Below are 11,802 nucleotides of genomic sequence, written 5' to 3'. Positions count from 1 at the left end.
CCCTCCCCCGCTGTCTCCTCAGTCCAACCCCCTCCCCCGCTGTCTCCTCAGTCCAAAAGCCTCACCCTCTGTCTCCTCACTCCAACACCCTCCCCCACTGTCTCCTCTGTCCAACACCCTCCCCTGCTGTCTCCTCTGTCCAATACTCTCCCCTGCTGTCTCCTCTGTCCAATACTCTCCCCCGCTGTCTCGTCAGTCCAAAAGCCTCCCCCGCTGTCTCGTCAGTCCAAAACCCTCACCTACTGTCTCCTCAGTCCAAAACCGTCACTCGCTCAGTCTCCTCAGGGAGTATCAGTCTCCTCAGGGAGTATTTAAAAGTCCCTGGGGTCGCTACATCAGATGATTCTTGTCTGGGTTCTATAAGAGATGAACGTAGGGGTGGAATTCTCTTCGAGCCCCTTTAGTCTAGAGTGGGTGGTCCCCCACACCTAACTCAGGGTCCTTACTTAATTCCAGACAGGATCTGGAACTCTTCCTTCAGGTGACTGGACACCGGCACTCTCAGACGCTTTCACGTCCTGCGCGACCCCACGACCGGATATGGGGTTGCAAACACTTCCGGGAAACTTTGGAGGTTTCCGGGGCTGGGACTGGGGTGAGGCGCTGTGGGGTTGATAGCGTTCTGGGTTGCACGATTCCCTTAACTCACATAGGGGCTTTTTAGTGACTCTTGGCCGGGTCGCCTTCTGGTTACCGGAGTTAACCAGCCTTAAACCAGTGTCCTACTCATATGACCCTCGTTTCCAGAAGGCGAAGTGAAGGGGCTCCTGAGCCTCACAGCCATGCCAGAGCCTCCCAGAACTGACAGCAGAAGCCAGCCACTGTGCTGCCAGTCTGTTTTCCTGGGCGGTTTCCTCAGAAATTACAGAGTCCTCGCCTTTACTTACGTTAGTGCTGGGATTCCTCCTTCTGCTAGTCTGAGTCTGACACTGGTCCACAGTTTTCATGTCACAGGTTTAGATTTTATTACATTTACTACTGATCAGGGACTCTTTTCTTTTTTCTTTTCTTTTCTTGTTTTGAGACAGAGTCTTGCTCTGTCGCCCAGGGTGGGGTGCAGTGGCGTGATCTTGGCTCACTACAACCTCCCCCTCCAGGGTTCAAGCAGTTGTCCCACCTCAACCTCCCCAGTAGCTGGAATTACAAGAGCACACCACCACGTCCGGCTAATTTTTGTATTTTTGTAGAGATGGGGTTTCACCATGTTGACCAGGCCAGTCTCAAACTCCTGACCTCAGGTGATCTGCCTGCCTCGGCCTCCCAAGGTGCTGGGATTACAGACATGAGCCACCGTGCCCAGCCCAGGTGATGACATTTTGAGAGTGGCTAGAACAGAAACTTTTTGCTGTTGTTGCTGTTTTCAACTTATTCCAGTATGGGTAATTACCAGAATAAAGAAATATCTTTGTGTCTCACCATATACTTGTCATCTCCAGTCAATTTAACACCATTTACACTGCTTCTCCATCCACTCTGAAAATGTTTGCGTAGCAGACCAGCCCCCTACACCACTTGGTATCTGGTGGGAAAAGGGCACCAAACACAGGCAAAGGACATATTCCTTCTGGTATAACAAGAAGGCAGTAAAAGTGAGAGGCAATCTGAGCTAGGGATAACATGTGGATCCTTTTTCAAGACATGTCCACATATTCAACCCTCTACTTACAGAGTCAATGCGTAGTTAGTCTTAGAGAGCTCCCACTTCGGTTTTTTCCTCCTTGCAGTGACACACTTTGTGCCACTACTCATTGGTACTATTTGCCCTGTTTTAACTGTCTAATCACCAATCCCACCTACTTGTACAGCTTCCCACCCACTTGTAGCAGGGTTGAAAGCTGTCTTGTTGCCTGATAATAAAGATTGTATCTTCCATTACAGGATACAATCTTTCATTACAGTCTTCCATTATAGGATAGAATCTTTCTTATCAGGCATCAAGACAGCTCTCAACCCTGCTACACTGGGAAGGGTGCACTGAACCACCAGAGCAGTGAAGAGATGTAGCTCTCCCAGAATCAATTAATATCATCACTGGGTGATGCAGGGGAGTGAGCCGTACCCTGCCTGCGAAGTGGGAAGGGGAAAGTCTAACAGAGCATGCCTCTGGGCCTTTCATCCAATAGATCTGCCTACTCAGACCACCCTACAATTTCATGCTGGTAATGATTCAGAGATTGCCAAGCCTATTCATAAAAGTTGTCCAAGACACCACCAGTTTCCTCACCTTCACTCCTTCTGGTCCCATTGCTGTCCAATGCTGAACTCTGGAAACAGATCCCTGACCACTCCCTACCCTGAATTCTCTGGACTTGGTTTAGCTTGTGATCTCTCTCATGGGTTCTGAAAATTGTTGTAGTCCCCAGTTTTTTTGATGTTCTTCATTAACTGAGGGTTTTCTGTCATGGCACTTTTTCTGGACTCTGGTCATTCTGACCAAGTTTTTTCTTCTTAAAGTGAAGACAAATGTTTTCTTGATGTATCAGAATTATAAAGTACACGCCCAGAGAAATCTTAGCACTCAAGACATCACTACAAATGTCTCACTTTGTATAGATGAGGGATTAAGTTCCTTTTCTGTTCAACCTACTTAGAAAATGGAAATTAAAGTTGAAATAGCAGTGAAACAATACAACTTGACTAAACATTTTATGCAAATTAAAAATTGATAAAATAAAACACCCATGATAATATACAACATTTTTGGAATGAAAGTTGTTTAGTAATATTCAAAAAATTGACAATCATCCCATTCTTTCCACTTTAACTGAATTTGTACTTTTCTACATCTTTCCTGTAATAAAACATCTACATTTGCCCAAGAATTCATGTTCAGTAATGTTTATTTCAGTCTTATTAGTCATAGCAATAAATGGAAAACATCTTGTGCATCCATTAGTAGAAGAATTATTAAATTAATTATGACACATACGTCCTTTGAAATTATTGGTAGTAAACAGTGAGGGGAATGTATATGTGCTCTCGTGGAAAGTTCCTGAATCCATTTTATTTAGTGACAAATGCAACAGGTACAACAAAATGTACATCAGTATACATATAAGTTAAAAGCTCACAGTATATTTTCCTACCACATGTATGTAAGAAAAATGCCTAGAATATACATAAAAATAAAAATACGAGGTTTTTAATGGTGGTTACTTCTGGTAGGGAATAAATTTTGGAGAAACCGAACACTGGAGCAGAATTGTGATTTATCCATAGTGTTAGAATTTTCTTAAGCATCAAGAATATTTGAGTAATTAATATATTTGAGTAAAACTAATCACAGAAATGATAGCTGTGCCATATTCAGATAGTCACTGCTAGTGGAAATAATGGAAGAATGCTGAAATCCTAAAGTCTTAGCACAAAAAAAAGTTTATTTTTCGCGCACATAAAATTTGATGTGAGTTAACGGGAGTCTTCGCTGACAGGGGACCCAGGGATCCAGGCTGCTTCTATCATAGGGTGCCACATCTCATTATGACAGCTCCATGTTTGCTGCTGAATAGACCAGAACGCATAGAACTAACATACTGATTCTCAAATGCCTTGGCCTGAAAATGACAAGCATAGCTTCTGTTCATATTTCAGTGGCCCTTTCTAACAACAAATGGACTGTGGGATATAGTCTCCCTATATGCCCGGGAAGCGCAGCAAAGCAAGTGGATGGAAACTTGCCATCTCTCCCACAATCTATTACCTATTAGGCGCTCAATAAAAAGCAAATATAAAACTTTGTTTTGACAACAATTTCTATTCTTGGAGAAGTTTCTGAGAAGGCCAAAATTGCCTTGCAATTTGGGAAATTTTTCTAGTGTGTACTGTGTGACAGTTGTTTTCAAATGTAGGATTACACAAATTTTCTGATGAAAATCTCAGCAAGGATGATCCTTTGTCTCTCATCACTAAATAGTACCTTTCTCTACTGACCTTTGCAATACTCTGAAAATATGGAGGATGGTATTCTTCCTTTTAGTGCATGGTCTAAATCATAACATGGGAGTCTCTGCTACCACCTGATTAACACACATAAACACTTGTACACTGTGTCTTTACACACACTGAAAAGTAGGATTTTCCCCTGGGGCAAATAAAAACAAAAGTCAGGAGAATTATGGTGAATTTATTCTTTTCTTATCAAAGCTGGTATGTCTGCCAAAGACACATTTTCTACATCAATAGTAGGCTGAATGATTGCTTCACAAAGATGCTTATACCCTTATCCCTGAAAAATGAATACGCTTTGTTATATGACCAAAAGCACTTCGCAGAGCATTAAAGGTTATGTAACTAAACTTAAAATAAAAATATTACATCAGATTATTCAGGTAAGTCCAGTATCATGACATGAGAATTTACAAACAGAGAACTTTCTCTGGCCAGAGGCATAAGAGAGATGCAGCAGAGGAGGAAGTTAGAGAGATTACAGTGTGAGAAGAATTCAGCCTACAACTGTTGACTCAAAATATATGAGCCTACATTCAAGGACTAGAGAGAGGCCTGCCAGCTCCAGCTGACAGCTAGGAAACAAGACTTCAGTCTTATTACCACAAAGAACTAGATTTTGTCAACAACCTGAATGAGTTCAGAAGAAGAATCTTCTCAGAGCCTTATAAGAAGACTGCCAGTTGAAAGCTTGATTTGAGCCTTGTGAAAATCTGAGTACAGAATCTAGCAGAACAGCTCCATCCTTCACACATACAGAAATGTAGACAATAAACCCTACAAAGATAATAAATGCATGCTGCTGTAAACCACTAAATTTGTGGTAATTTGTTACAGCTACCACAGAAAACTACTACAACTTTCTGGAAAGACTACAGAATTTATAAGAATTCACCCTCCTCAGATGTTTGCTACACAGTGATTTCCGTCTTTCCTCATTTAACACCTAGGAGGGAAGCTTTGAATTTTGGTGCTCAGTTGGGCTCATTCATCAGTGTATAGGTTCAGTAGCAACATTCAAAAAGTCCCCTGATTAAAACCCCTCTCCAATCTCACCTGTTTTCTAAAACCTCTTCTCTACTTTAGGATTATATCTCTGCTTAAGGATAAAATATCAGTCAACTCTGTGCCAAAACAGACTCTCCTCACTAGCAGATTTGAAAACACTTTGAGTGTGGTGGAGGCCCCTAGAGATGAAGCGGTATCTAAGCTTTACTATTTGAAGTGAACAATTACACAGAAGAGGCTGTTGCTGTTACGGGAATCCAAGGTGAGGACTGGGACTCCTAGGCAGTTGGAAGCTTCTATGTCCAGGAAAAGGTAGGCAAGTCTGGGCTGTCTGTTCCTCTGGGAGCAAGTGCAGGCTCCAGAGAAGGACACCCGCTGGCCAGCGGGTCAGTTCCAGTTTGGACAGGAGGACACACTGGAGAAGACTCAGGGGAAGGGCAGGATAATGTAGGAAAGTGCTAGACCGAACCCATGTGAAGGGACCAGGGTAGACTCAGCTCCAGAAGAATCTGGGGCTAAAGGTGGGAGGACACCAGGCCAATGAACCCACAGACAGTCACAGATTATGTCTCCTTCTCATTCTCACCTTCCTTTTTAGGGCGTGCTTTTAGTGTTTTGACCACAGGGTCTTTCTTTTCTTTGTCTGAGAGACATTGCGGAGTAGTGAGAAGATAAATGAATTGATAGACCCAAGATCAGCTTCAGGCTGAGAGGAGTGGAAGAGTGTGGAGTGTGGGCCGTAGAGGAATTCAGACTAGGAGGTCTCATCTCAGCCCTGTCACTTATATGTGAACTCGAAAGCTGCAAATTTCTATGAGCCTCAAGTTCTTTGTGAAGTGGGCTTGATGCAGTTATTTTGTTCTTTGGCGCATGTATGCCTTGTGAAGTCTGACTTTTAGAATGTAAGATACTTGTGTAGGGAAGCTGACACAGTGTTAGTGTGTACTGGGTTTTTGATAACTAACAGATTTTACTATTATATTTTAGATTGCAAACACTACCAACCTTCCCTCTTGGAAATTTTTAATTTACTTTTCATCCTGGAGATGTTAAGAGAATATGCAACCCTCTAGGACATGGAAAACCAAATCAATCAAAATGCTTCTTAGCAAAAGAAAGTTACTTAATTGATAAGAATCTTTTTGAGGATATACATTTTTTATATTATGTGTTGGAAGAATCTTCCCCAGCTAGATGCAGCTCAGCTAAATGCTCCTAGAAAATGTCAAGGACTTCCTCATTCATTCCCATCAAAACACCTATCCCTTGCTTTGAGTTTGCCAAATTACACTCAAGATAACCTAGTATAAATACCTTATTAATAGAATGGACTCTGCCGTGATTTGAATGTGTCTCCCGGAAAGACAAGTGGTAGACATTTAATCCCCAATCCAACAGTATTGTGAGGTAGGGCCTGATGAGAAGTAATTAGGCCATGAGAACTGTTCCCTTATAAATGGATTAATACCTTTATCACAAGAGTGGGTTTGTTTCAAAAAGGTATATTTGATCCCTTTTTCTTTTGCTTTCTCTTTCTCACTGCCTCACTTTCTGCCATGGGATGGCCCAGCAAGACATCCCTCCCTAGGTGCCACCAAACACCTCAATCTTGGACTTTCCAGCCTCCACTACTGTGAAAAAAATTATTTTCCTTAAAAGTAACCCAGTCTCTGGCAGTCTATTATAGCAACACAAAATAAAATAACAGGCTCTGTCTTTCCCAGGCCAGAGCAAAGAGTGTCAGTAAAGTGGCTTCTGAGCATCCCATGTTAAAACAGTATTACTCTTATTTCTCAGAAACTTGCTCGAGATGCTGTACACAGAACACATGGTTTGTGGTCTGTGTTCAACTGCACTGGAGTTAGGGGAGCACAGGAAATCCTTCATTCCTGTCCCAGATGGAGATTTCCTTCCGGTTTATCCACGAGCCCAAGCAAGTGCTATAACTGCTTGTCCATTCCAGACCTTAGACTTTCAACCCTGGACATGTCTTCAGAGAAAACAGCCAGTGCTCACCACTCTCAGATCCTAACCTGACCAACCAAGCACAGTGGCTCACACCTGTAATCCCAGCGCTTTGAAAGGCTGAGGCAGGCAGTTACTTGAGTCCAGGAGTTGGAGAACAGCATGGGCAACATGGCGAAACCTATCTCTACTAAAAATAGAAAAATTAACCAGGCATGGTGGCATGCATCTGTAGTCTCAGCTGCTCAGGAGGCTGAGGGAGGAGAATCACCTGAGCCCAGGAAGTTGAGGCTGCAATGAGTTGTGATCCCACCACTGCACTCCAGCCTGGGTGACAAGAGTGAGAAACACACACACACACACACACACACACACACACACACAAACTGATTTACACTGAAAGACTTTCAATTTTCCAAGCCTCCAATCCCACTTGCCTTAAGGCATTTATATTTGATGCTGTCACCTAGATAACCCTCCCCCTACATTCTCACTTTCTTTAACTTGTCCTTTAGGTCTTAGTGGTTATCTCACCATATTCCTTATATAATATCTACTCCTAGATTCTAAAACCCAATGGGCACAGGTAGATCTTCCTTATCCTGACATCCTAGCACAAGGTCTTCCAAAGAGCAGATACTCAATTAATGTTTGAGGAATAAATGAGCCAATGTGCACAAGGTCTAATTTATTATAATGTAATTAATTATATATTCTTGAATAATGTAAGCCTATCCTGGCATGTATATTTTAATTTTACATAACAGAATAAAAGTCAATAGGGAATGCAATAATTAGCCATCCTTTACTCTTTTCTCTATTCCTTGATCCCATTTATTACACTCCTAAATTATTTCACATTGAATTAGAAAATGCCTAATTTACTATCATGCTATTGTGTTTCAATCCCTAAATAAATGAAGAGTTTCCCAATTAGGTTTATAAAACAATAAATCACTTACTCTTAATCTCACATACAGAAAAATGTAGCAATGTCATTCATAAACTTAGATACTGATGATACTTTAACCATCTATTAAAGGAACATCTTAAAAAAATTCCAAGTCACCACATAGAATATGAGCACAAACATATTATTCACTGTGCTGTCTCCAGCCCCACACTGTCCACCCATAGCTCAGAATGTGGATTTCTTTTCAAACACAAAGTAAAGAATCTGCCTCAGACTTTACTGCAGTTGGGAGGGGTTGCTGGACTTAACCTTGGAACGTGCATGGGCCATGGCAGTAATGCGAGCCTTGGCTGCAACTCTGGCTCTGGCTCTCTCTTCTTCATCTTGCAAAGCCTCTGTATACCAGGGTGAGAAGTCACTGGGAACTGCATTATTTATCTTGGCCAAAAACTCAAGAACTTTCATCTTGCTGGTTTCTGCATGGGCTCTTGGGCCCCATAGGAATTGATAGCATGGAGGATCACTATTGGGCACTTGCTGGTACTCCAGGTAATTTTCTTTCACCAAATCTTTGGTTAGGAGCTTCCTGGGCTCCCCAAAAAAGATGTGCTCAATTCCGTCATGTAATCCCATCATATTAAGCACTTTCCAGACTTGCTCCTCAGTGGCGCAATTACCCTTTGTGAAGATAATACCCAGGACAGTCATCAGCAGGCCAGTCTTGGGCACGCTTGGCTCATCGCTGAGCCCTACATCACAGCCCGGATCTAGTTTGTTGACAAGAACATAGATGTGCTTATTAGGCTCCACTTCCTTCAGGTCAAGACCAAAGATCAGCTCTAGGTGCTCAGAAGCTCTGCTCAGAATTACAGGGAATTGGCTCTTGGACATTTGGGTTACATTTCTCAGCATATCTGCCTTTGTAATGGGCTCTTTCATTTGGTACTTGAACAGCAAGTAATGCACCAACATAACTACTTTCTCACCTAGAAGGCCTCTGGGAAAGTTATCAGTGGCTTCTGGATCTTGTGTGCATCTTGGTCTTTCTTCCGTTTGGTTGTTGAAACCTTCGGTATGTCTTGTGTGTGAAACAGCCGTAGCAGATGCACTGGTGGATGGGACTCCCGAAAGTCCATGGGGATTGTTGGATGTCCCATCAAGTGAATGCTGGGAAACATCCTTCAAACAAACAGAAGAGGAGAGGGGATGTTCTTCCTCCTCTTCTAAAATGGCCAGAGCACTTAGCAGATCTTCCAGCCCTCCTCGGGCCTGACAGCGTTTTGCCCTGGCACGGAGTTTACTCTTCTGACCTCGAGGCATGATGACTGTCTTCAGGTGCAGCAGCCAAAAGAGCAGGTGATCCTGTGACCTGGAGGTGAGAAGATGAGCTGGTGTGTTCCCATTCAGCAGAGATACAACTTTAGCTTTATTGATGGCCACCTCTGCAAGTTTTCTTGGTGCATTACTCAAGGAAAAACAGGCCCCTATTCTTTGATTTGCCTGCCCCGAGTACTCTGTGAAATAACTAGGGTGTGTTTTAGGTTGCTACCTGCCAGATCTGCCTGGGTTTTACTGGGTGGTGACAGCAAGGCCTGGCAGGTCCAGGCTTTATGGAGGCTCCTTTGTTCTTGGGTAGGGACTCTTCTTAGTTCACATTCAGAACTGTCCTCTTGATTTCTGGCAAATTCTGGGATCCCTTTACTGACCCCTCATTTCAGTCCCCTCACTTCCGTGCTACCCTGGTGGAGGAAGTGAAAGAGAAATTCATCTGACCACACCCGCCTGAGGACATCCAGGATGACTACAATAGAAAAGCTCTGAAGGACCTCCTATATTCTCGGATCCTTGGTGTTCTCATTCTTCACTTAGGGTTTTCACCTTGGCTTCTGCTAGGGCCTGGGACTTTACCCTGTGATGGCCTGAGACCTATCTCCTCAGAGCAAGGTCTTCACATCTGTAGTTCCAAAAGGAGAAAGTGAGAGAGACCCCAGCCTAACATATCTACCCCACAGTCTCTCAGGGTTGACAGCATAGGTGGGACCCTGTGCTGTCCCCTTTTGATCTGGAGTGGATGGTTCCTTTAGAACTCAGGATTCTTTTTCCTCTTTTTAGGGCTTGGGACTCCTCCTCTGCTGACAAGAAGCTGAGACTCAAGTCTAATGCCCTCCCTTCCCTGAATTCTCACCAGAATTCAGATGGTTCTTCATCAGGCCCTGTCCTGGACCTGTCATGAATCCATGGGGTCCCAGTCTTTTGGAGTGGAAGTCTACTTCAAACTTCACTCAAGATACATATATTCCCTTTTGGCAAGGCTTGGAAATAGCTCCTATAACAACCTAAACCTCTTCACTTCTTTGAGAAAGCAGTAATGGAAGTCAGAATATGTCACAATAGCCACTCCCACCTGGGGCCTCCCTGGGCTGAGAGCAGGGGCAGGCTCTGTTATGAACCCCTCTCTTTTCTGGTGGGTGGTTTCCTCTGATATCACTCAGTTTCCTCACTTTTACTTCTTTTGGGGCCTGGGACTCTTCCATCTGCTGGCCTGAGGCCGTAACCTTGATCCAATGTTGTCCTCTTCTTGAATTTCCAAAGGAGTAATTCAGAGGGTGCTATATAAGAGGTTTTTTTGCCCAAGGTCTGCTACTACTAACAGCAAGGGAATGGCTATTACCCTAAAACCTCACAAAGGGTCTTTATCTCACCTCCTGGCAGGGCCTGGGACTCCTCCCTCTGCTGATTTAACACCTCCCTCTGGCGCCAATTTTTTAACTTCCCTAAAACTCCAGAGGTAGAACTCAGAATGTTACATCTGGCCACTCCCTTCATGGGCTTCTCAGGCCTGACAGCAGGAGCCTGGAGGCTGTGGGGTCCTTCTGATCTGGTGTGGATGGTTGCCTCAAATATTAGGGTCTTCACCATCACTATTGGAAGACATGGAACCCCGCTCCCTACTGGTCTGATTCCAAAGCGTGGTTCAATGCTGTCACCTCCCGGAATTCTGGGAATTCAAAGGGCATTACATCAGAGGATCCCCGTCCAGGGCATCCCGGGGCTTACACAGGGCTGGGATTCTGTTGGCCTGTCTCTCTTCTTGTATAAAGAGTGTCCTCAGATTTCACTTAAGATCTTTAACTTAACTCCTGACAGGGCCTGGAAATCTCTGGAACTCTCTTTTCTGCTGATTTGAGGCTACCCTTCTCAAAGCGTAAGGCCTTCATTCATCTGAGAAGTTAGAGTCAGAGTTGGGAAGCCAATTCTAGCCACCCCCGTATGGGACCTAATGCTGAGAGCAGGGGTGCAGCTCTTAGAAGTGAGGGGGTGGCCCATGTTTTGTGGGAGTGCAGAATTCTGATAGTACTTGCATAGGGGTCTTTCATTGATTCTGGAAGAGAGGCTGGGACTCCTTCTCCTGATCTGAGTCACTCAGCTTTAAAACAAAGCCTTCATCCCCAACCACTTCATCCTGCAGTCCCATATCCCTGGACTACAGAGGGTGAAGTGATAAGGTTTCTGGACCTAACATCAAGGCATTGGCTTAGAAATGTTAACAGTAGGGGTGGTCTCTGTGCTGGGCAGTCTGCTATGGAGTGGGTGACTCAAAGCTTCATCGAGGTCTTCATTTTTATTCCTTTCAGAGTCTGGGACTCCTCCCTCTGTGGAAAAGGACCAGGAGAATGACACCCAGTCCAATGCCCCCACCTCACAGTGAGAAGTGATGTAAATTTTACGATAGATCATGTGATAACTTTGCAGACGGCTAGTGAAGAATCCCCCTTTATAAAAATTTTCAGTTAAATCAGGTCAGGATTATAACAGTAATGAAGATAGAGATTTGGACTCCATCTATACTTGTTACCTGCAGTCAATTCAATAAGGAACTGTAGCATGTACAATGGTTCTCCATCTACCTACTTGCCTTGAATACCAGCACCCTACTAAAGTGTTTGGTGGCAACAAAGGCCATCAGACAC

The 11,802-nt window shown here is 43.8% G+C and overlaps 1 protein-coding gene across 1 annotated transcript; it reads right to left on the bottom strand.

The window, feature by feature from the left end:
- Positions 1 to 7,821: 7,821 nt before the first annotated feature.
- Positions 7,822 to 9,200, bottom strand: MAGEB10 (MAGE family member B10). The gene has a single exon (XM_017501611.2). It carries the CDS (start codon positions 9,149 to 9,151, stop codon positions 8,108 to 8,110), a length of 1,044 nt encoding a protein of 347 aa, XP_017357100.1. The 5' UTR covers positions 9,152 to 9,200; the 3' UTR covers positions 7,822 to 8,107.
- Between the last annotated feature and the right edge of the window lie 2,602 nt (positions 9,201 to 11,802).

This window comes from Cebus imitator, unplaced genomic scaffold (assembly GCF_001604975.1).
Source record: "Cebus imitator isolate Cc_AM_T3 unplaced genomic scaffold, Cebus_imitator-1.0 Scaffold282, whole genome shotgun sequence".
In the NCBI taxonomy this organism is placed as follows: domain Eukaryota; kingdom Metazoa; phylum Chordata; class Mammalia; order Primates; family Cebidae; genus Cebus; species Cebus imitator.
Note: the sequence above shows the minus strand (reverse complement) of the source record. Positions and strands in the feature narration are given on the sequence as shown.